This window comes from Austrofundulus limnaeus, unplaced genomic scaffold (assembly GCF_001266775.1).
Source record: "Austrofundulus limnaeus strain Quisiro unplaced genomic scaffold, Austrofundulus_limnaeus-1.0 Scaffold32, whole genome shotgun sequence".
NCBI classification, from domain to species: Eukaryota; Metazoa; Chordata; class Actinopteri; order Cyprinodontiformes; family Rivulidae; genus Austrofundulus; species Austrofundulus limnaeus.
Window position 1 is genome coordinate 2236854 of NW_013952434.1, and position 24333 is coordinate 2261186.

The following is a 24333-nucleotide window of genomic DNA, read 5'->3' on the forward strand; positions in this document are numbered from 1 at the left end:
CTACTAAACTTTTGTGAGCAAGCTTTCAATCACCAGCAGATGGCGCCAGTCCTGCACAATGGCCGCCAAATGAATTATAACAGGAGAAGAAGAAATTACTTCCGTCGCCATTCAAAACAATCCTGAAGTTTCTGTTTCTGAGTCTGGGGTTGCGTTTACTTTAAAAATGTCTCAAAGTACACCAGATAAAGACAACCAAACTTCCGGGGCCAAAAAGACCATTTCTTTGCCGATTTCCAGAGTCCGGCTGATCATGAAGAGCTCCCCGGATGTCTCCAGCATCAACCAGGACGCTCTTTTCCTCACCACCAAGGCTACAGTAAGTAGCTGCTGCTGAATGCTAAACCGCTAGCTAAGTTAATAAATGATCTGTTTCATCCCTGGGATCAGCAGGAATTAGCATTGTTAGCTCGATTGTGTTTAAACCTTAGTTTGAATTTTAAGTTGCTGACGTGTGTTTTTTTATTGATATTTTTCTATTGAAGGAGCTGTTTGTGCAGCATTTGGCTCTGACTTCATTCACCAACAGCTCCGGAGGGGAAACCAACACTCTGGAATACAGTGACTTGGCTAAAACAGCAGAGACGATCGACACTTTCCACTTTCTCACAGGTGACCTGACTTTAAAACTATTTATTATGTTTGTGAAGCTTCACCGTGTCCAGTATGTTAGATATACTTTACTTCTTAGACGTAACATTTCATTGAATCTTTTTACTCAACAGATATCTTGCCGAAGAAGATCTTGGCTCGAGATTACCTGAAGTCTTTGGAGCAAATGCAAGATGAAGACGCTGATTTTTGACAAGAAAATGACCTCCATCTTATTTGGACACGTGTCACATCTTTCCACAAGCAAAATGACTCAGAAGAGACACTTTGAACTTTACCTGTGCTTTTAGACGCACCGAGTTCGTGTAGAGATTTTTGGAAAATAAGAAGTTAGAGAAAATGGAGCAACGAGGGAACAAACTGAGAATCAAAAGAAGATCAACTTCAATCTCAAAAACACATTCTTCTTATTTTTGCGTTGCAAAATAAATATTTTGTACTGGATAAAGTGTCTGAAAATCTAAGTTCAGCAGTACTCGACCTTCCCACCTGAAGAGGCTGAGGGTTTTCTGGAAGCAGCGTGGTAAATTTTACATGATGGATCAGAAGTAAATAATTTCTCTTTAACAGACTGTGATAAACCAAGGAAACCTGTTCCTGACAGCTGCCTCTGTTACAGAGTTCCTACTGTCCTAAAACAGAGTTTGGGTTAAAGCTTTATTGTAGAAATGTTAAACATCAATATAAGAGTCTAAATACAAATTCTTATTGATTATAATTTAAACCTATTTGAAACGAGGTTATATTTTGAGCTAAAAAAGCACAGAAATTGCTTGAATATATCAGAAATACTTTTGTTTCAAGTGTGACTAAAGGAGCTGCAGATATGYTTTTCCAAATAAAAATGTACACCTCAGACTAATAGTTAAGGGTTTTTACAAAACTTGTACGATTTAGAAAACATCCTATATATGTATTTACAAATCTGTTGTTTAGATCTGATAAAAAATTTAGATTAATGCCACCAAAAGGTAATTACTTAGAGTTGATGGAGGTTTTGAAAGTTTTTTTTAGAGACTTGTTTTAGCAGCATGACTTTTTAACTTATATTTTCAACCTGGGATTGGCTGTAATGCTAAAATATTAGGGTATACTCTCACCGGCCACTTTATTAGGTACACCACGCTAGTAACGGGTTGGACCCCCTTTTGCCTTCAGAACTGCCTCAATTCTTYGTGGCATAGATTCAACAAGGTGCTGGAAGCATTCCTCAGAGATTTTGGTCCGTATTGACATGATGGCATCACACAGTTGCCGCAGATTTGTCGGCTGCACATCCATGATGCGAATCTCCCGTTCCACCACATCCCAAAGATGCTCTATTGGATTGAGATCTGGTGACTGTGGAGGCCATTTGAGTACAGTGAACTCATTGTCATGTTCAAGAAACCAGTCTGAGATGATTCCAGCTTTATGACATGGTGCATTATCCTGCTGAAAGTAGCCATCAGATGTTGGGTACATTGTGGTCATAAAGGGATGGACATGGTCAGCAACAATACTCAGGTAGGCTGTGGCRTTGCAACGATGCTCAATTGGTACCAAGGGGCCCAAAGAGTGCCAGGAAAAGATTCCCCACACCATGACACCACCACCAGCCTGAACCGTTGATACAAGGCAGGATGGATCCATGCTTTCATGTTGTTGACGCCAAATTCTGACCCTACCATCCGAATGTCGCAGCAGAAATTGAGACTCATCAGACAGGCAACGCTTTTCCAATCTTCTCTTGTCCAATTTCGATGAGCTTGTGCAAATTGTAGCCTCAGTTTCCTGTTCTTAGCTGAAAGGAGTGGCACCCGGTGTGGTCTTCTGCTGCTGAAGCCCATCTGCCTCAAAGTTCGACRTRYTGTGYGTTCAGAGATGCTCTTCTGCCTACCTTGGTTGTAACGGGTGGTTATTTGAGTCACTGTTGCCTTTCTATCAGCTCGAACCAGTCTGCCCATTCTCCTCTGACCTCTGGCATCAACAAGGCATTTCCGCCCACAGGACTGCCGCTCACTGGATGTTTTTTCTTTTTCGGACCATTCTCTGTAAACCCTAGAGATGGTTGTGCGTGAAAATCCCAGTAGATCAGCAGTTTCTGAAATACTCAGACCAGCCCTTCTGGCACCAACAACCATGCCACGTTCAAAGGCACTCAAATCACCTTTCTTCCCCATACTGATGCTCGGTTTGAACTGCAGGAGATTGTCTTGACCATGTCTACATGCCTAAATGCACTGAGTTGCCGCCATGTGATTGGCTGATTAGAAATTAAGTGTTAACGAGCAGTTGGACAGGTGTACCTAATAAAGTGGCCAGTGAGTGTATATTTTAAATTAATTAAATTCAGCAATTTGAGTTTGAAACGTCTGCTGAAGTTTAACTGAAAGTTTAAAACAAGCAGAACAGAAGCTAAAATCAGCAAAATAGTTGCTAATAGCCTGACTCGGTAAACTCTAAAATAAGCAAAAACATAAAAATAAAAGCTAAAAAGGAGGACATGAAAACAAAAATAGAGCAGGAATGCTAACAATGTTTTAAAGGAGGAGATCCTATTGTATTTTTAATGTATTATATGGGGAATATACAGTATTTGTAAATAAAGTAAAAAAAGTATAAAAATTACTGAAACAAACAGTCATAGTACGTAGTTTCTGATCCAGCTGAACATTTTGATATATGAATAGTTTAAATACTAAGAATTATTTGGGAAATTCTTTCACAAAAATAACTTCAGCATGCATTGATCAGATTCACTCATAATTTAAACTTAAGAATCTCCATTTCCTAAGAAAATGCGTGAATGCTTAAAGCTGAACAATTTTAGCTGAATAGCTAGAAAAACTAGCCTAAAAATAGCAACAAAAAAGTTKCTGAAATCGCTGAAATTACCACACAGATACAGGAAAGCACATGTTCACTGAACTAAGCAGTGAGAAACTAAAATAATTAGGTGAATGTAGCCGAATAAAGCTCTATTTAGCTAAAAAGTAACAAAAACACAAAAAACAGCTGAAATTATGAGAAAGCACCTGAAAGAAACATAAAAAATGAAATAGAAAGAAGCACAAAAAGTTGAAATTTGCAGAAGAATATCAGATAAGATCAGAATGTCTAAAAAAATCAGAAAAAAGCTAAATTAAGCAAAACTGAAGTTGAAGGAAGCTGAAATTAGCACAAAGAAGAAAAAAACAGAACATAAAGTAAAAAGAGCAGTGAAAATATAAAAGTGTTTTAAGATGTTTAAAACAGCTCCATTTATTTTCAATGAAAACAAAACATGGCAGAAAAAGCTAAATTTCTCAAAGAGTATAAAATATTGAAGTGCTAAAGGTCATAATGTCCTACAAGATGGAGGTTTTGATGCATAATTTGTGAAAAAAGGACAAAAATGGTTGAACGAGAGAGTTGATAAGCATCACACAGTCTTCACTGACTGATGAGTCTGCTGAGTCGAAGCTGACTGTTGAGCAGCGTCCTCTCTAAAGTAAAAAGCTGCCTCTCCAGGTTGTTCGCCAGCTCTTCTCTCCACCCTAAAACATCTCTTGTAACGGCAAGACGGTTCTTCAAGCTGAACAGGACAAGAAATCAGAAGTTAAAACTTTACAAGAGATTACAAACTTTAAAAGAGAAAAGCTTTTTTTTTCTTCATCTCTGTTAAGTTTTCAGACTGATGTTTCAGCTCATCTGGAAGTTTGAGCTAAACAAGCAATATTGTTTCCAGACTTCTCRAATAACCCATTAATTGCAATTTAAATTTAACTATCGCAGCTGGAGTTGGCTCTAAATCCAACTCAATAGTTACTTCCTTGTGCAGTCTGTGGAATGAAGTCATGGTAATAAAACAGAACATTTAATTTTAATGTTCATGTCTGGTTCTCATTTTGTCTAACGTTTAGCCAAATGGAGTCTCCAATGGGCACAAAACTAAGCCAAACTAGTAAAAGCAGAGTGTTAAAAACAATTGTTTTAATCTATTAAAATGTGTTTTATTATCTTATTATCAGCTGAATGTCTGGCTCAGATTAGACAGCTCCAGTAGTCTTAAGAACAAGAGTAAAAGTTCAGTAAAAGCTGCATTAAAAGGATAGTTCAGACCTTTTACAGTGGGGTTCTGTGAAAATGGTTGTGAACAACTAAAGACATTGCTAAGTCAGATGGGACAAATTTAAAAAAACACAACTGAAATCTGCACATTATTTTTCTCATACTGATGGTTTATGTGTCTAATTTGTAAGCAGATTATGTGACCGGATGYCAGCCATATTGTGCTTCTGTTTACTTACAGAAAGAGCCAAAGTGACAGACAACAAGCCAAACATTAAACAGCTAGAGCCCAAAACAAAGTTCTCTTAAAAATATTCAAATTTAAATAAATTCACAACTAATACAACTTTTGCATTGTCATTGTTTTTGTGTTGCTTATGATATTAATGCAGGAAGTGCTGCAAGCTGCACAGRAAGTGCTACAGTTGTTTGGGTGAAACTGATACTTTTGATTGGAGTTATTTTGTTATTGCTCCACTCAAACTTGTCAGCTCATCGTTCCAGTCTGAATTAAACTCTATTTCTCCAATCAAAGTGTATTTAAAGAGCTATCTGGAACAGGTAAGATGTTAACTGTTAAAAATTTTTTTCATTGAACCCACTTTAAATGATCTAATGTTATGTTTTCCTGCCTAAGAAGATGAAACCTGTTTATTTTTCCTCACCTGGTGAAAACGCCCTGCTCCTGCTTCGCCTCTTTTCTTTTCTCTTTCAGAGAGATGAAAACACTCTCCATGGTCTGCATCGTTTCTTTCACCTTCTGGTGGTCCGAGTGGATCCCCAGGACCTCCTCTCTGGCCTGGTGGTTGTAGGAGAGTCCCGTATCCYCCACGCCGCTCATGGTGAACACGGCCTGCAGGGCGGCTCGGTTCTGCAGGACAAACAGACGGGACCGGGCAAACTCCTCGGGTCTGGCAACGTTTTCCCAGCAGACTGGAGAGGAAGGCGGTAACCAGAAGTGCTGGCTGCAGTTGGCCGTGTTTTCTGGGGAGCTGGTTACGAAGGGACTGTCTGCAGGGAAGTTGTGGAGCAGGTGCAGGAGAGCTGATCCAGAACCCAGTTCCCAGTCCTCCAAGTCTGGTTCCCCTGACTCCTGCTCAGGKGGGGAAGTGGGCCATGGTCCTGCTGGTTCTGCATCCTTATTTGGGGAGCAGGAACCCAGGAGGAGGAAGCAGGATAAGCAGATCCAGGTTTTCACAGTCCCCCGGAGCATCTCCAACCTGGCTGAGACAGGAAGCATCTATAATAACATTTATAGCCATTTTCCACAATTTATCTGGTATTTTTTCTGCTTATAGAAGCTGTCAGCCTTTAAAAGACAACTGGACCTAGGAGAAAAAAGAATAAAAGTGGAACTCACTCAATTCTAGAGAAATAACATTCTGCAAGTTTGTGAAAAAGTGAGTGGAACATGGAAACTTTTCTTTTGGTTGTGTTCTTTCAAAATAAGAGTAAACGATGCAACAAAGAAGCTTGGCTGTGCTGCAAATAAAAGCTGTAAATCTAACAGAAAAGCAACAATAACTGCAGCGACTCGGACAAATTCAAACACAAATTCACTCCGAATGACAACAGAACATTTGTGTATTTTTCATGAACGGTCTTACCTTGTCGAGGAACACCAGTGACAGAGCAGTGTGTGTGTGTGTGCAGCTCTCCTCTGGAGCCTGAAGATGTTGGAAAAAATGAGTCGACTCCAGCCTGCAGCCTGAACTGTTTTCCACTGGCTCAGTTTCAGCAGCCGAAGTCTGCGGCGGGACTGATGTGAAACTCCAAAGGTGTGAAGCTCCTGGTGTTTATGAGGCCATTTTAAAGCTTCTTTAAAAAAAGAGAGAGGTTTATAATTATTTTTCAAAGACTAAATATTTAGTTTTTTTTTCCTGGCAAGCTGTTTTTTCTCTATCAATGAGGGCAACCTAAAAAACAAATCTGTTTTAGATTTATGCAGTTAAAAAAAGAACTTGTTCCAAATACACAACACTTAGTTTCTTTCCAGTTTTCCAGGAAATGCATGCTGTCTTGTCTGACGTTTGCACTCTGACATAAGCAACAAGGAATGGGACAGATTTTTGGCAAAAACAACCACGAATTGCTGTAGTTGCTGTGGAAGAACATGACGTGAGGCACGCAGACAGACAGGAAGTTTAAGGAGGGATTGTCCAACTTCTTCTGTAATACCTCTGAAACATGTGGGACTGATAAAAGATTAAAACGTCATCCAATCAGAACAAAGTTACAGTGGTTTTAACCAATGCTAGTGATATTAAATGGGAATAGACAGATCGATCACGCACAATGACCTGTATGGATTTATCGTCACCGCTTCTCTTCAAACCAAGACCATAAATAAATAAATAAATAAATAAATAAATAAATAAATAAATAAATAAATAAATAAATTTGTTGCATAAGAAGGTGGCATAAACAGATTATACTTAGCTTTAGAAACTGGTTTCTAACAAGGATGACAAGCTTGTTAATTCACTTTTTAAAGACTCAGATGTCCATCCATCATCTTCAGCGTGTCCTGGGTCTTCCCTGGGGTCTCCTCCAAGTTAGAGGCCTCACCCCCCCACCCCCCCCAGGGAGGCGTCCAGGATCACCCTGAACAAATGCTTCATCCATCACAACTGGTTAGTTTTCTGTTTTGGAGTTTATTTACATTAAATCAAAGTAACATATAAAATAAAATAAAATAAATAAAATAAAAATGATAATTAAACTRTGGATCTAAAAGTTCAGTACATCTACAGCACCATCTAGTGGTCAAAATGAGAAATTGCTTCTAAGCAACAAAAACCAGGAGCTAAAAGCAGCACGTTAAAGCAAATAGCAAAAGTATCAAAAGATGAAATTATAGTGGCAAAATATTAGCTAAAAGCTAAAAGTAGTAACATGCTAGCTAAAAGCGACATATTAAGACAAAAGCAATTAAGTGGGCCAAAGTAGAGGATGGTGTTTTTGAACAAACTGAATCTATTTCAATGTATTAWTTTTTTATGTAAGAAAAGTATTCATAAACAAAGGTGAATATAAGTATTTAGGTATGTGACAATCCTCCATTACAGGGACAGGTGAGTTTTTTTGTTTGTTTTATGTTTTAGTGTAAACTGTTCTTTACAGTCTGAGCAACCTTCATAAAAAAATAACAAAACTTTAAAGTGTAATTTAAGGCCCCACAAAAAATGGTATAATCTGATTGGGTCAGAGCCAAAATTTGCATCTTTTTTATAGCATAACTTCTTCATTTCTCAACCAGTTTGAGCAAAGTTTGTATTATTTGTTCTCAGCTTCATCCAATAAAATGGGTTTATATTCAGTTTAGTATCTTTTTCAATTTTTGTCTAATACCTGTAAAATTATGAACATAAATCAGCTAAAATACTGTGCAAACTGCAAAAGAAAAGCAGTTTGATTGCAGACATGGTACGTAAAATAAAAACAAAAAAAAAACAAAAAAAAAACAAACAGAAAGTGTATAGTGTGATTTCAATGGTTTTTAAGCAAAAATTCCACCACATTAAGCATTAAATAGACTCCGCCCTCGCCAGCGGCTGTAGGGACTGAAGGGGCGGGGCCCACCGCAGAGCCCCGCCTCCTCCAGGCTCCCGTCGTCGGCGTCACCGGGAGGTGGGGGKGCGCCGTTCTGGTCGTGAGCAGCTCGGCACCGACAAGCGCAGCAGCTGGCTGTCACCCTCTACGTGCCGCGGGAAGACTCGGGCGCCTCCCGTCACTCGTCGCGGTGAACGACATGGCCTCCGACGGCATGGACGAGCGGTCTCCGCTGCTGTCGGGCCCCAACTCGGAGAATGTGACCCCCACCGCTCCCCCGTACCTGCAGGATTCAAGTCCCCGAGGTAAACACACACACACACACAGCCCCGCAGCTCTCTGCCTGTGTGCTGAATCATTTTCAGGGCGGATCGGGTTTGTGCGTAAATAAAAACCGAACAAGGGCCTCTGTGGGAAAGCCGGAGCTCTGCCCCGTGAGACCCGAAGGAGAACCGGAGCGGCGAGGTTGGAAGAGGGGCCTGCAGTTTGTTTGTTAGGGCAGAAATGCTTACATCACGACCCGCCGAGGCCTGAGACGGTCCTGCAGGCTCACAACAATAAAGATGAGCAAAAATCATCCACAGATGTGGGCGTTCATGTTGACTGTTGGAGGAAGAAGAGGATGAAGGCACGCCACAGCCTTGACGTGTCCTCTAAAAAAACAGATTTAAAGACATAGATGGCAGCTGATTGTTTGCACAATAGAGCTGGGACTAAGATAAATCGTTGCAGGATTTCTTTGCAGATCCAATCATCTCTCAGGTGTGATCTCTGCTGGACATTTACTCTGCATTTTCAAAATAAAAGTCGCATCAAAGCCACTTCAAGTTGGGAAAAACATGACCACACACGTGCACATTCTCTTCTGCTCCTTTGGCTTTTTGCTGGAGGCTGCTCACCCAGATTAGACGAATGAATTAATTAATTCAGACACATCATCAAAAAGTGGTCTAATTTGACAGATTTCCTCACGGGATTGAGGATCAATGGAATATGAAACAGGTAAATCCTGAATGAATGTTGGGAAATTCCATGACCTACTTTCTCCTGCCTCTCTGCAGACTGGATTATTGGCTAATTCCACTGAGAGTTCAGCCAATTTGTAAATCGTATTAATTTAGTCTAATATGTGATGTTCTTGTAAAAGTGGAAAATGGTTCAGTTCAGTAACATACTTTAAAAAAAACTACATTTTATTAGTAAAAAGTGGCCTCATCGTAACTATTTAATTTGAAATTACAATTCATATAAATAAGTTGTATAAAACAGCATATTAACAGTTTGTTAATAAGTAAGATGATTACAGAGAATCAGCTGCTTGTTTAACATTGTGTTGACTCAGTTTCAGGAGCATGCCTCAAGTGGCCAGCTGAGGAACTGCAGTGTTTTGMATATCGTGGCTTCATTTTTCAGACCTGGAGGCTGCTGTTTTATCTAAATTCATTTCTGCTGCTGTGCTGAAAACTCATGAATGAGGCTCATTGTTGACCTAAAGCACAAACTCAAGGCCCGCGGGCCAAATCTGGCCCCTCATTAACACTTTAACCAGCTCCAAAGTTAATACATTAACTGTGATTTTTTTTTGTCACTGAATTTAGTGCATTCTTCTCAGGACAGCCGGCCAACTTTCAAGCCAATAAAATACAATCAATAATCTTTGATTTTGGAGTGGAAAGAGCAGCAGAGAAGTGACTTTAATCATCATTTGCTGTGGTTTTTTTTCTTATTTTAAAGTGAAATGATTAGATTTTTAGTAGGGTTGGGTGATATTGGCAAAAAAAATCATGATTAATTGTGGTATTTAGCAGATAATGATTAATTTGACGATTAATCCCCTGGAGTCCCTGGATATCCTTATCTTAGTCACATGACCAATTTAGTGGGAAAGATTTGCTGTTCGTAAAAATCTTTTTCAAATTGTGTCGAAATCACAGTCTTTAGGCTATACTTCACACTTTAAATAGTGTTGATAAATAAATTACAGAACTTTTGTTTAAATGTTCGTCATATTTGAAGCGGAGAGGAGCACTGAGCGGACTGACCGGGGAAATCTCCTGTCAGTCTGCCTGGTGGCGTTAATTGTATTCATCGTCAAGTGCCAAATAATAATCGATTGATGTTTTTGTGACGATTAATTGCACACGATACGATTATGCCCAACTCTAATTTTTAGTGAGGGTTTTTTAATCTGATTTCCTGGATTGTGATAAAATGTATCTCTAAGAAATAATAAATCTAAAAGTTTTTTGGTAAAGTGTAAGGTATAAGAAATAAATGCTAATGGTGTGTCTTAATCTTTTTTCTTTTTATTAGGACATGTATGTTCTAAATGCTACATAAAACACAATTTGGAAAAGGTAATTTGTACATCTAAGGATAATTTGTTTTATAGCTTTTCTTTAATAAATATTGTCGGAACCAATTGGACCAAGTTTTGAATTTCGGCCCCTTTGTGTCACTGAGTTTGACCCCCCTGACCTAAAGTTCTCATTGTGAGGATAAAGGATGTTATTTTTAGTAACCGCCATCTTTCTTGTTTTTGTTTTGTTTTTGTTATTTTCTTAGAGAAGCATATATTTTCATGCATTTTGTTGTTGCGTTCATTTTTTAAATAAAGGTGACATTTTACTATTCAAGAAGATGATGACCAAGTTTGAGACTTACCTGACAGGTGTTTAGCGTTTGTTGAAGCAACTATTGCCAGTAGAAAAGTTGCTTATCTTGTTGGGAGTTCTGCGTCTGGTAGGTGCAGGATGAAGCCCAGCAGATGTTTGGGTACGAGCTGATTGTTTTAGCTGTTGTAGTAGCATCATCTCGTTTTACCTCAGAGGACATTGAGTCAAAACCTGCATGTGTTGTATTTGGTTTCAGATGTGCATTAGGACAAGTCGATGCACCGAGCTGAGGGGGGGATGAAAAGGGTCTCAGATAACAGCGAGAGAGGGGCTTTTTGAATTCAAACATATGAATAAAGAGGAGAAAATATTTGTATTGGCTTTATAATGTTTTTAAGAAAACTTGTTTGGAGGATTTTTATGTTAGTAAGATATTTTTTTGAATTGAATGCAAATTAAATCTTTTGAAGCTGAATCTTTTGGGTTTATGTTTCCACTGCTAAAAGTCATATTTCGTGTGTTTTCCCGTCTCCTCGAAGCTGAACTACCTCCTCCGTACACCGCCATCGCCAGCCCCGACGCCGGGGGCGTGCCCGTCATCAACTGCCGCGTCTGCCAATCCATCATCAACCTGGACGGGAAGCTGCATCAGCACGTGGTCAAGTGCACCGTCTGCAACGAAGCTACGGTGAGCGGAGGCTGAAGATCGCTCCTGTATAAGTGTTCTGTAGAATTTAGCATGAAACCAGGTCTGTTTTTGTAACCGGTGTCAATTTTTTGGACTATTAGATGATATTGACCAGTGAAATAAAACCTTTCACTGACTGTAACCACCATCTCATCATGATGGAGATGAGAGCTTTTAAGACATCCTCTTCCTCCACAACAAACCACACGATGGATCGTTAAGAAAATAAGAGCTCCTCCTGAGATTTAGCTATTGGATTCTGAAAAAAAAAATAAATTAAAGTGGGACTTTTAGCGCAAATATATTTTACTAAAACGATAAATCATGAATCCACGATACCAGAATAACGTTGGAACAGGTGTAATTTCACGCGTCGTGTCTGAAAAGCTTTAATTAAGCTGCTGTTGAGTTTTTATTTTCTCAGAAAGCTGATGTTTGATCGTGTTTACGTCCCAGCCCATAAAGAACCCCCCAACAGGGAAGAAGTACGTGAGGTGTCCCTGCAACTGCCTGCTCATCTGTAAAGACACATCCCGGAGGATAGGATGTCCTCGACCAAACTGGTTGGTAACTTTTGCTTTCTTTTTTTCTTTTTTCCTTTTTTGGATCATCTTTCTGACTCATCACAAACTTCTCTCCGCTCCTTCGACAGCAGACGCATCATCAACCTGAGCCCGGTGATGGTGATCCCCGAGGAGCAACCCGCCCAGCCCGCGCTGCCCATCCAACCCGAGGGGATGAGGGTGGTCTGCGGTCACTGCGGCAACACCTTCCTGGTACGTAACCCACCCCACAAAAATAAAAAGTTAGTACCTTCTTTTAAGTCCTTCTGAGAGCCTTTATTTATGTAGCATCAGCAAACAATCTGCATTTTTTTAAACTTCTTGCTTCTCCAATGAGCATCTCCACTGTTCTTTTAGCAGATTGCTTCCTTTTTCGTGTAAAATGACTGACTTTGATACTCAGGAACCTTTGCTTCATATAAAGTGTAAAGATCCCGATTTGTGTTTTTCCAAATCCGTGCTGTTGTCCTCTCACCTCCTGCACGTTGTCGCTCGCGGCGTCTGCAGGGCAGCAAGGACGTCGGGTCTTTACAGCCGATGTCTGGCCTCCCCAGCGACGGCTCCGCCCCGGCTCAGCGAGAGGTTGAGAAATCTGCTCGTACCGCTGGACGTACTGACAACAGCCTAACCTGCACGCTGATGATTATATGACTTTCTGAACTCCACGCTTTGAGCAGAAATCATAAAAAATATCTTCTCTTTTATGATGRCATCATCTTTAAATCTTGTTTATACTGAAGCCAGGTGTGGGGAGCCATGTATTCAACATTATCAGCCTGCTTTTTAAACCTTAACTCTAATTAAAATAATATATAAATCTAAACAGGTAATTTCTCAGTAAGTTTTGTGTTGATTCTTGTTAAAATACAGCGTCGTCGAGTGTTCGCCTGCACACGTGTGCATGTTTGTTAAAGATGTTAAGAGTTATATTTTATTAATCTATTCTTTTATTCCCTTCCAGTGGATGGAGCTTCGATTTAACACACTAGCCAAGTGTCCCCACTGCAAAAAAATGTGAGTTTCAAGTTTTTGTAAGTTTAACGTTCAGTTTTAATGTTTTAAATTTTGTCTTTTAATTAGTTTGAAAGGTCAGCATCCTAAATAAATCTGTTTACGAGTCCTCATCGAGTTTTATTAAGTTTAATATGCTGCATTATGTGTATACATTTTCAAGACTCTGCAGGTTTGTTTTTTATGATCGTAATTCAATACAACTTTATTTATAAAGCACCTTAAAAGCAACACCGTTGGCCAAAGTGCTGTACACTGATAAAAACAAGCAAACAAAAAAAAAACCAATAAACTGAGTAAAATGAGACAATCATAAAAATAAAATCTATAAAAACTTTAAGATCATCATCTCAAACTGAGTTAAAMTCCACGGAGATAAAAAAATGTTTTTAAGAGCAGATTTGAAAACAGGAAGTGAGTCGGCCTGTCTGATTCATTTATGGGCTTTAATGTGGTAAATATATGTTTAAAACAACAGGTTGTAACTGAACACAAAATAACCAGATAATAAGCTTTTGTTAGCAGTAAGAACCTGAGCTCATAAACACGACAAAGCTCATTAATTCTGCTTTTAAAGTTYTTTAAAGGGACAGTCTGGTCATTTTATTAGCGATGTTCTGCCACCAGGGGCGGAGCTACACAGGTGGTTTTTAGAGGGGCACATACACGTAAATAAAACTACTCTGGACATTCATGATGGYCTCCACAGCTAACTTCAAATGGCTGTGTGATTGTCTGAATCATTAAAAAAAACACGTTGATTGTTAATTCCAGCTAACTGCTAATGCTAGTTTCAAAAAGAGCTATAATTKAGCCATTTTTAAACACACACAGCTGAAAGTTGCTGTAGCAGTAGCCAAGAAACATCTTTACAAAATCTGAATTCAAATTCAAAATCCAAGATGGCTGCCAAAGCTAATTTCAAATGGCAAACTCAAAAAGTGATTCTGAATGTTAAAAAAAAAAAGAGCAGCCCCAGCATCTTTGAAGTTGTGCTTCTTATTGTTCACGGGTGAAATTAACGTTGCGGTTGCAGCTGTGAAGGATGAGAAATGTGAGGGAAAGAAAAGGCCGAGTATCAGGTGGTCAGCCCCCCCTAAGCCATCCAAATTCCAGCTATCCCTGAAAAATGCTGGAGTCCCRTCACATGAGAGGCATGTGACGGCTCGGAAGGAAGAAAAGCTGCCAGTCTGCACCTCGTGTGTGTTTCTGCATGAGTCTGGATTGATACGAGACTGAGAGCTGAACATGTGACCGTCCTCAAACTTTATTTTACTTGGAAAAGTAAAAATGAGAGGGATTTTTTTTGACTCWTAAGAACGTCAGAGGTCTGTGAAGGAAAATCACCAGAATTTTTGGAGTGATTAAAATAAAAATATTGTGGCATTAGTTATATTTAATGTGTAATAAAATTTGTTAATGAACAGTTTTTTTTCCTAGAAATTTGATCATTTTAATGTTGTAAGAAGACAAAACACTCAAGATTGAAAAACAACAWCTAAAGTGTTTTTAATCTCTTTTTCCATTCACAAGTTCTTTTTGTTTTTGTATTTATTTATTTTGTCTCCTCTGGCAGATCTTCTGTTGGCAGTGCTCTTCCCAGGAGGCGCTGTTGTGCTTATATAACCGTAGGAATGATCTGCATTTTCATCGGAGTCGGTCTAACGGTAAGTAAAACCTGTTTGGTTTATGTCAATAATGTTCTTTTTCTTCCTTTAATGTTAAAATTAACAGAATTTTTCAAAAACAACAGATAAAAGCTGCTTTTAGTGCAGTGTTTTTCAAAGTRAGGGCCACCAGGGGGTGCCGCAGAAAGCTGGAGGGAAGTTGAAAAATATATTAAAAATTAAAACTAATAAATGTTTTTAAATCAATCATTATTTTAAAATATAATTTATAATAATTAAAGAGAGCTTTTCGATATGTTTGAGTTCTTTTGTTCTGTTCTTTTTGTCAACAGTTTATAGAAAAATTGGGAATATAAMAATATTTAAAACATGTTAGTTAATAACGCTGATTGTGGGGCCTCGACATGTAAAAAAAAAAAGGGTTTAGTGATACAAGTGGTTTTTTTTTGTGTTTCTCCTGTGTGAAAACAGGTCGGTACTCGTGACTTTGCGAGACGCTATAACGCCACCTACGTGTCCTGGGCGTTCGCCTACCTGCTGGGGCTCATCTGCCTGATCCGGGCCTGCTACTGGGGAGCCATCAAAGTCAGCTACCCGGAAAACAGCTTCGCCTAGAGACAGAGCCGTGCCTGGCTGGTTGGAACCCACAAACTTTCGCTTTCAGTTGTCATTTTTCCGAGACCCCCCCCGGATTTGAGGTTTGGCGAAGTGCAGAGAGTCTGGAGTCTGGTTTGAAGTCGTCTTTTTTTTGTTTGTTTGTTTGTTTTGTGTCTGGAACAGTTTGAGTTGCTGAGCGAATCCACTGCCTGCCGTTCAGTCTGGTGCGCCACATCCTGGCTAGGTTTTTTTCTAAATTCTTTTAAATTAATGGAGGATTGGGATTTATTTTATGTTGGAAACCATGGAAGGATACAGTATTTTTACTGACCGACACGATGGCGTCCACTTTTTTGTTTCTGACCAGACCAAACTGAGACAACCGTTTTGCCCACTACATTTTTATGCAATTCTGAGTTGTTTTGCTGCTAGTCGAACTCCTGCATACTGTATTGTAACCTCATCTCTTGCCTGTGTACTCAGAAATACTATTACCTTTTGATTTTAGTGCTAAAATAAATCATTTTTTAAAAGATTGTCCTTATAAAACCCATGCGTGCCAACTTTGCTGCCCAGTGTTAGTAAAGAGGAGCTTTAGATCAACAGATGACTTTTTATTAAAGTGTTGACTCTTGTTTGTTTTTGTGTGCCTGCTGTTCCCGAGTCATCGCAGCAATAACCCCTTCAGGTTATTTTCTCCTGRTCTGACTCGAGCCTTTTGCATGTCGACCCACTCGTGTCAGCGAGGCGGCGTTTCACTCTGTTTTAGAGGACGGTTGTGACGTTTCCATCCTGAGTTTGAATGTAAACCTTCTTCCTCCTCCTCCTCCCTGAGCTTGTATCGCTGCTCTCCGACCTCCAACATCCCATGTCTGTATCGTGACCAGTAGGCACAGTTTGAACCTTGTTTTGAATGTGATAAAGCAAAAAAAAAAAAAAAAAAAAAAAAAAAAAAAAAAAAAAAAAAAAAAAAAAAAAAAAAAAAANTCTCTGTACATAACTTAAATTCAGTATTAGGGGAAAGTGAGTAGTGTGAGAGGTGGGAAAAGGAAAGAAAATGGTTCATGGGTGTTTTTAAAAATGATAATTTATCAATAAAACATAAAAACTGTTTGGATTTTTATTTTTTTTTTGTTGTCAGTTTTCTTACTTTAAGCTGCAGTGCTGCTGATTTTCCACACTGTGGTGCAGTTTGCCAAGAAATAATAAAAATACACCTGTTCAACTTAAGGACCGCGGGCCAAATCTGGCCCTCATAAACGATTTATCTGGCCCAAAAGATAAAATTTTCAAATGGAAATAGATTTTTCTCTTTTTGTCACATTCTGCATGACAGCTGGCCAACTTTCAAGCCAAGAAAACGAAGTTAGAATTTTTCAGTAATCTTTGATTTTTATTTGGAAAGAGCAGCAGAGAATCAATTATAATGATCTTTTTCTTATTTTAATGTCAGTGAAATTTTCTATTTTTTTACATGATTTGCTGGATTATGATAAAATCTTGTCTTTATTCATTAGGTCATTTCTAAATGCTACTTAAAACATACAGTAATTTAGAAAGAATGATATCACATTTTTTTTCAATAAATATTGACAGAAATAGGCTCTTTGCTTGGATCAAGTTTTAAATTTTAGCCTCTTTATGTAACTGAGTTTGACACCCCTGAGTTAAATCATAATGTAAAAACAACTAAGATCAGTTCAGTAAAACATTTTACTTTTAATCATCACTAAAGTAAATCCTGTTGCGAGTTAAGGAGTTTCATACATATCTTTAAAGTACCTGTGACATGCATATCCTTCAAATACAAAAAGTCAAATAAAACATCTTTAAACCRAAAAAAATTGGCATAATACACATGATTTTACCCATTTTGTCACATTACTGGCCTTTTTCCTTTACAACTTAGTTCAGCCAAAGTGAAAAAGGAAGTGACATCAAAGGGGAACTCTTTAATAAAATAACTACCCTGGTCTTTGTTTATTAAAAGAATATTATTTAAACATTAAATTTTCTTCACCTCTATGATAGTGACTCAAAATAATCTAAAGAAACATCAGACTCTTCTCTACAGTCTGTGTTGTTAGCTTTTGTAACAACGTTCTGTTCACATGCAGACATTCCCCTTTGACATCACTTCCTGTTTCTTCATATGAAAATATCTCAACAACCGTTCATCTCAGCAGTGGCAAATTTCTTTTGCAATGTGTTATCAATGTTATCTTTCCAAAAATGCATTCATATTTATTACAAAAAATTGGATGTCACTGGCACTTTAATGTTCATATTTAAATGAATGGAACTTCTTGAGTTTGGTCAGCAAGAAGGAAATGTACGCATCATACACAATAATATCTTTATTTAGGACYTTTGTCTCAATTTGACAAATAAATATGACATTATGAGCTCCCAGGAGCTGCTACAGTTGTATCTTTTTAAGACCCCCTATCCTGACTCTTTCACACACATGTCTGTTTACATGAGGACATTTCATTCAAGACACAACCCGAAAAATAATGATCGCAACGAAGTGTCTGAATCGCTGTTCTAAACTTAATTCAAAGCAGATTCTTTAAAACAKTATCTGAGGCTAAGATGTCCAATGTCCTCACAAAAATAGCTATAAATACACAAACACATATTTTGTCTCTCGAGGTGTTTTCTGGACCTCTGCAGATGATGTTACAAACACAGTGAAGATGTCAGACCATCAGCTGGATCACTGTCTGCTGACGTCATGGCTTTTAGGATAAAAAGAGCTGTTTTCTAAGACACTTGAGCTATTTCAGCTACTATCAAACTATGAAGGAACATTGAGGTCATAAATACTAATCACCATGACTTCACAAGTTGTGTCAGTGTGTGTGGACCTGTGTGTGTGTGGGGCTTTCTGGTTTGGAGGTCTCCAAACCTGTCTGCGACGAACGGCGAGGGGGTGCTGTTTCAGTTGTTGTTGAGGACCCACCATGAGGCTGCAGGGGGGATGAAGAAGAAACAAAATGATCAAAACTCTTTCATGCTGTTAATATCAGACCCCTCATTTTGTTCTCAATCTCCACTGCAGTTTATTTCACACCTCAACCTTTTTTTATAATGACTGAATGTAAAACGTTCTTACAAGGAACAAGCATGGTAGTAAGGGTCTCAGGAGTTTCCAARAAGTCCACGTTCCCCCTCTGGAAGGTTTTACTGTAGTTCGTCTGTAGGTGACTGAAAAACAGAAACCAAAATAAAAAGAGATGACAACTCTTCACCTGAGCCTCACCTTCATCAGCCAACAGAATATATAAAAATATAATTYATGTATTTTTTATAAGTCTAAAATGACCTCATGAGAACAAACATGAGTAATCTAAATGAAAGCACAAAATAAAAAAATTTATCAGTTTTTTTRGACAGATTTTTAATAAAGTTTTAATTTGGATAAAATCCCTCCCCATTTTGTTTAATCTTCTTCAATATAGATATTCAATCAGATGTAGATTTTAATGAAATATTTATGAAAATTCGTTCGTGACTTWTGGAGTAATTCTGTGCACGAAACGAAACAAAAATACAAGCAGTAACGCTAGCTTAGCGGAGGTAATTATAGTAACCAAAGTGTTTTATTACTCAGACATCTCCTTAACAAGTCCAGGCAGGATAAAGAAAATAACTCAGATAATGGGAACAAGCTGCAGTGTACTTTCCTTGTGACATAAACAGATTCTTACTTCTTCCACACGTTGTTGTGCTCCCAGAATTCATAGAGAATGAAGTGGGACTCGTTAGCCAGGCGCTGAACTGCGATGCTGCAAAAAAAAAAACAACAAAATAAAATAAAAATCCCAAAACAAAAAAGAAAGAAAAGAGAGAGAAATAGAGAAGACAGAACAAGTCATGCAGTTTGCTTCAACGGGTTCATCAGTTGTGTGGATTTACAACACAATATATTTTTCGGATATTTTTACAGGTAAAGTTTGCTAAGAGGCAACATCTGCTTTTTATTTCAAGGAAAAAATGAGCAAAAACAATGAATAAATCTTTAGAGAATAAACTGTCGCAGCTTGTAAATGTCCTTCATGCTGCAGGATTTAACAGTCAACGCAACACTGATTTGACTTAAAGATGGTTTTAGTTGCAGACAGTTTGAGTCTTAATGTTAGAAATAAAATCAATGCTAATCTTCTTCAATTTTCTGACTGTTGAAATAGTCTCCAGGAGTCAAATGTTCTCGTTTGTCCCAAGTCAATATGATGCTAATTAACTCCTAGAACTTCTTCAGTTTGATCTGAGTCATCTGATGTTTCTGAAATCTCAGAACTGATAAAGACTCMGATTAATTGGACAAATTAGTAGAAGTTGCATTTTAACACATATTACAACAGAAAACACAGAGAAAGTTGTTGTGTAACATTTGTCATCAGAGACTTTTTTCTTACCTTATTTATGACAATAAATATTTTATAGGTGTTAGATTATAGGTTTATTTTTCATTATTTATTGATTTAAAGTTGTGACAGCAAAAAAAAAAGTGTCTCGAAATGACAATTTGCTTCCTTCTTGTTACTTTTCAAACCATAAAACTGAGGATGTTTAGATCCTCCAGAYCTTCTGTTAAATGTTTTTTTCCACATCTTTCATTATGTTATTTAGCCAGTCATAAAATAATAAAACATAAAATCCAAACAGTGCGTGGCTGATAATCCYACGTGACAGAAGTGAACTGACTGTAGACATCCAGTCTGAGCGCAGGCACAGTCCATGTACTGCCTGAGAGCCAAACGGAACTCCTCCAGCTCCTCCTCCAGCACCGAGAGCTGCCGCTGCACTATTAGGATGTGCTGTGAACACAACAMACACACAACACACACACATAAACACACGGTCTGCTCCTGGCACAGACAACAGCATGTTGGGTTTGTTCGAGAGCTCAGAAATCCTCYGGCAGAACAAAACATTAAAAATTGATGCAGGTGAAGTTTGACCTTCTATTTGACTTGGAGGAAAATGTTAAGAATCAACAAACGTGTGAACAGGAAATAATAATAAAAAAGAAAACAGTTGGTTTAATTGTGACTCAGCGGCAGATGAGAACAGGAAGTGAACGCTCTGGCTGCTGGCTATCAGCCACACCGTGTGCATTAATGAGAATGAGACTCCTGCAGGTTAATCTGAGCCAATGAAATGATGGAAACCTGGCTGTGTGTGTCCTCTACTCTGAAGCTAATTTGGGAGAAAGACACCGATGAACTCAGATCATWAAAAACGAAGTCACACATCAGGCTCGTGTTGTTGGTCATTATCGGCTTTCTCACCGGCCAATTTCTCCTGAGTGACGCGTGGCGTTCAGCCAATTACTTATTGATTAATTCACACCGATGTCTGCATCAATTTTTGTAACGAGCCGTGACGATGACATGCCATATTCACGTACACCGGTTGATCTCTATTGTAATTATTTCAAAAGTAATCAGATTTCATGTATTAATGAATACATCAACAACAAGCAGCGGCAAACAATAGCAGAAATAAAGAATAATGACATTATGATGGACCGTTTTTAATTAGYTTATCTCTTCCAGTGTAAAAAAAACCCCAAGCTAATTATAAATATTTAATTAAGTTTTCTTATTTAGTGTTGATTTGAGACTAAATGTAACGTATGTTTTTCTTTATGGTCATTTAAAGCGGGGCTGTTTGCTTCAAAATGACTTGAGAACAAGTGAATGTAGTGTTTGAGTCTGTACAAAAATTCATTATATAGCAGTGCCAAATTTAGTAAGTCAGACATTTGTCCTCTAACCCCTGTTTTATCTATTATATAATGACTATAAACCAGGGCTATTCAACTTAATTGCTCCAGGGGCCACAGTTACTGCTGGTCAACAGCTGAGGGGCCRATCATCCAGCAATGAAAGTTATTAYGTAAATAAACCAAGTATTACAAAGATATGTTACCTTTGAATTAGTTTATTTTGATGCATTTAATCATGAATACAACATACAGAACCCTATAAAAGTAGTGATAATTAAACATGATCAAAAACAAAAAGAACACATTTTGCCTCCTATTTGACACAAATAATATTTTGACATCTCTGACAATTTTATTTTCACTTTTAACATTTTATCTTCAACTACTTGTAGTTTTAACTGTCTTGAGTGTTTATAGAAATGTTTTTACCAGCTTCTAGCCATGATTCTGAAGTTTCTATAGATACCAAACATGTCTATGTTTAACTAAAAGAACTTAGAGCAATTAAAGTAGAAAAGCGGGAGTTTGGGCTTAAGAGATGAATGAACCAATTGGCGGGCCGAACTTTGGTCACTCGGGCCACCAGTTGAATAGCCCTGCTATAAACCCAACTAAACTTAGTGTTTAGTACATCATTTCTTTGTTGTAACAATGCTTCTTGGCAATAAATCTTATGTTGTTGGAAAGCCTGTTAATTTCCCTTTTAAATGGCGCCACATTTGTAAGGAACATGCATTTGTGGGATGTGCAGTAGAGCTGAGTGTGTGGGTTGTGCACATGAAAAATTTGCCAAATTATCTCTGCAGGGTTTGTACACTTTTCCCCCACAGGAACATTCAAGCACTTTTCAAGCATTTTCATGGTGAATTGTCAAAGCTTTTCTAGCGTCAAACTTCGGAGCAGTCTGTGTGTCTCTGTGCGTCTTTCTGCAACACACAACTGAATATAATTCTGCAAGTTCTATAATTAATGTGGAATGGGCATGTAGAAGACATCAGAGGCACAGAAGTGAAGGAAATTCTGTGTATTATTAACTGAATTTAAGGTCCAGTCTTGTATTTGCAGTCATATACTTTAAACAGAGAAAGAGAGAGTAAGTGTYGATCAGTGTGTCCCAATCTGGGACATAAAACTACTTTTGCATCGTGGCTCGAGAGCACCGACTCTTCYAACATGAAAAGATGCAGGAAACTATTTAAGGATTTGATTTTCGAGCCAGCAACTGCCTAGAGTGCTGCTTTTCTGCCGCTCACCTAGACACARTTACACGTTGACTAGCCCTGCAATAAAAGTACTGTTGCATCTGYTTTATATTGCTAATATTAAAAAAGGTAAGGATATTACAATAGCTCCCAATGAAAACATTTCCCAAAGTATCTAAATTTTATTTAAAATTCTTCCTTAGATGAACTTATTGCATCATTACATGTTAGCCAACCTGTTTGTTTATCTATAATAGAAGCTGGAAGGAGACATCTTTCCGTGAGCGTTGTCACTAATGTGATTTTCACAGTTACTCCTCGGCACAGAAGCATTTCTCAGCTCTGAAATGAGTGACACGAATCCCGACTGGCGACAGCAATGTGTTTTTGTTGTWTGGCACGTGGACTCTGATGGTTTTTTCACACACCGGCACGCTGCGAGCATCATTAAAAATACACTCACATGATCGCAGCCCTCACCGCCGCAAGCCAGGAGGATATCTTTTAGTTGTTGGTGTATTTACATCAATTTGAAGCTAAAACAAACATTAACTCCTGTTCATGTTGCGTTTATTATATCTCTGACTGAAACTGTRTGCATAGATACCCAGCTCAGTGTGGCCTCTTTGTCTAACAATGCACCGAGCGAGGCTGTAAACACCAGGTTCACAGTAAAGTAAAGTGGATGAACTGACCGATTTGCTCTCCACAACCTCCTCCTCCACTGGCTCCAGACGAATCTCCTGCGAGAACGGAGAAAATGTTATTTAACAAGTTTCTTTTTTTTATCAGTTATACAAATCAGCAACAAATAGGCCAAGTGACCTTTTGTTCCAGGCGGTCGATAAGCTTCTGCAGCCTGTTGACCTGGATCGTCCACTGACAGTCTTCATCATAAACACCTGAGGGGAGAGAAAGGAAGAAGCAAAGAGGGGAGCTGGATGTGAACAGAGGAGCCACATACACTGACTTTGTTCCAAAACATCTTCCTCCATYGATTCCTCTATTTTAAGTAGTGACTGTGTTTATTGTTCAACCAGGCCGATCAATAGAAAAGCTTTGAGTCTTGTCTTTGTTCATGGACCTCCTGGTAATCATAGGTGTCGTATCGAAGGGACAAGTACAATGAAGCAAGACTGAAAAATATGGAGGACAARAATAAACATGAAGATTACAAGAACAAAACGTATGAATCAAGCCGATTTAACATTCGTTTAAAAAATCAGTGGCTCATTATGTTCAGATAYATGTCTGTCACTCCCTGACTGCCAGGTTAAAAAGAGGCAGACAAAACCAGACTGAAACAGTCGYTGTGTGGAAACTACAGCTCTTAAAATGATTGAGCTGTTAGCGGCAGATAACTGTAGAAATCTAGGGTATATGACAATTTCGAAGAAAATAAAACTGTTGAAAATTTAGCATTTTTCGTATTTTGGGTGGGATTTCAGAGAAGATCTAAAGTTCTACAGCAGACAGAGACACACTGGGTGAAAGACGACAAAAATACCTCAGTTTTAATGAATAATCTGCATCTGTTATGRCAGGTATCAAACCCATTTTYACTRAGGGCCACGTGAGCGTTATGGTGGCCCTCAGTGGTAAGAAACTTTGACTAAACAGAAACCGTCATGTTTCTTGTCAAACTGCTACGACTGAGCACGATAACAAATCATAACTGAGCTCTACCTGGTATTTCCTGCATATAAACAGTGTTTTAACACATCCTCTTAAAAACACTGACAAGTACTGCGTCTACGACTGACCAAATGAAATAAATAATACAGAAATACTATTAAAAGCATTACGAGAGTTTTACTCACTGTTGAGTTGTAGTAAGTATTGAATTTTGAACTCTCCCACTTTCCAACAGGGAATTCCCATACATAATCAACATGCATTGCAGGAGATGTAGTTTAYGGTCAATGGTGGCTTTAAAGCAGATTATTTTGAGACATTAATACAAGACTGTTCTACTAAATTACTCAGGGAGCYACAGTTACTTAAAGCCAACAGCTCAGGGGCAGGACAAATATTATAATATTATCCTTCACCTTTTAAATGTGTTTATTCTGTTGCATTGAATCATACATTTAAAG

The 24333-nt window shown here is 38.3% G+C and overlaps 4 protein-coding genes across 5 annotated transcripts in view; 2 read left to right on the plus strand and 2 right to left on the minus strand.

Moving 5' to 3' along the window:
* Positions 1-43: 43 nt before the first annotated feature.
* On the plus strand, positions 44-1468 carry chrac1 (chromatin accessibility complex subunit 1). The gene is made up of 3 exons (XM_014005834.1): positions 44-319; positions 486-612; positions 726-1468. The coding sequence occupies exons 1-3, from the start codon at positions 167-169 to the stop codon at positions 803-805; spliced, it is 360 nt and encodes a 119-aa protein (XP_013861288.1). The 5' UTR covers positions 44-166; the 3' UTR covers positions 806-1468.
* A 2353-nt stretch (positions 1469-3821) lies between these two features.
* si:ch211-57n23.1 (uncharacterized) lies at positions 3822-9979 on the minus strand. 2 transcript variants are annotated; one of them, XM_014005833.1, is made up of 4 exons: positions 8709-9979; positions 6252-6462; positions 5310-5864; positions 3822-4168 (listed from the first exon to the last, which is right to left on the minus strand). In XM_014005833.1, the coding sequence occupies exons 3-4, from the start codon at positions 5855-5857 to the stop codon at positions 4027-4029; spliced, it is 690 nt and encodes a 229-aa protein (XP_013861287.1). In that variant the 5' UTR covers positions 5858-5864; positions 6252-6462; positions 8709-9979; the 3' UTR covers positions 3822-4026. The 2 variants fall into 2 exon arrangements, with proteins under 2 accessions (XP_013861287.1, XP_013861286.1); XM_014005832.1 differs by having other exon boundaries at positions 5310-5868.
* Positions 8100-16410, plus strand: pip4p2 (phosphatidylinositol-4,5-bisphosphate 4-phosphatase 2; the record flags this gene model as incomplete). Its single annotated transcript, XM_014005829.1, is given in 7 exon segments — positions 8100-8501; positions 11351-11499; positions 11956-12062; positions 12152-12275; positions 13024-13076; positions 14650-14740; positions 15173-16410. Coding segments are annotated over 7 exon segments (774 nt in total). The 3' UTR covers positions 15317-16410.
* A 1225-nt stretch (positions 16411-17635) lies between these two features.
* necab1 (N-terminal EF-hand calcium binding protein 1) overlaps positions 17636-24333 on the minus strand; it is a 29632-nt gene continuing 22934 nt past the window's right edge. Inside the window, exons 8-13 of the mRNA XM_014005835.1 lie at positions 23063-23139; positions 22933-22980; positions 20009-20121; positions 19012-19089; positions 18417-18508; positions 17636-18270 (exon numbers count right to left, since the gene is read on the minus strand). Coding sequence (XP_013861289.1) covers positions 18242-18270; positions 18417-18508; positions 19012-19089; positions 20009-20121; positions 22933-22980; positions 23063-23139 — 437 coding nt within the window. The 3' untranslated portion in view covers positions 17636-18241. The remainder of the gene's footprint in view (positions 18271-18416; positions 18509-19011; positions 19090-20008; positions 20122-22932; positions 22981-23062; positions 23140-24333) is intronic.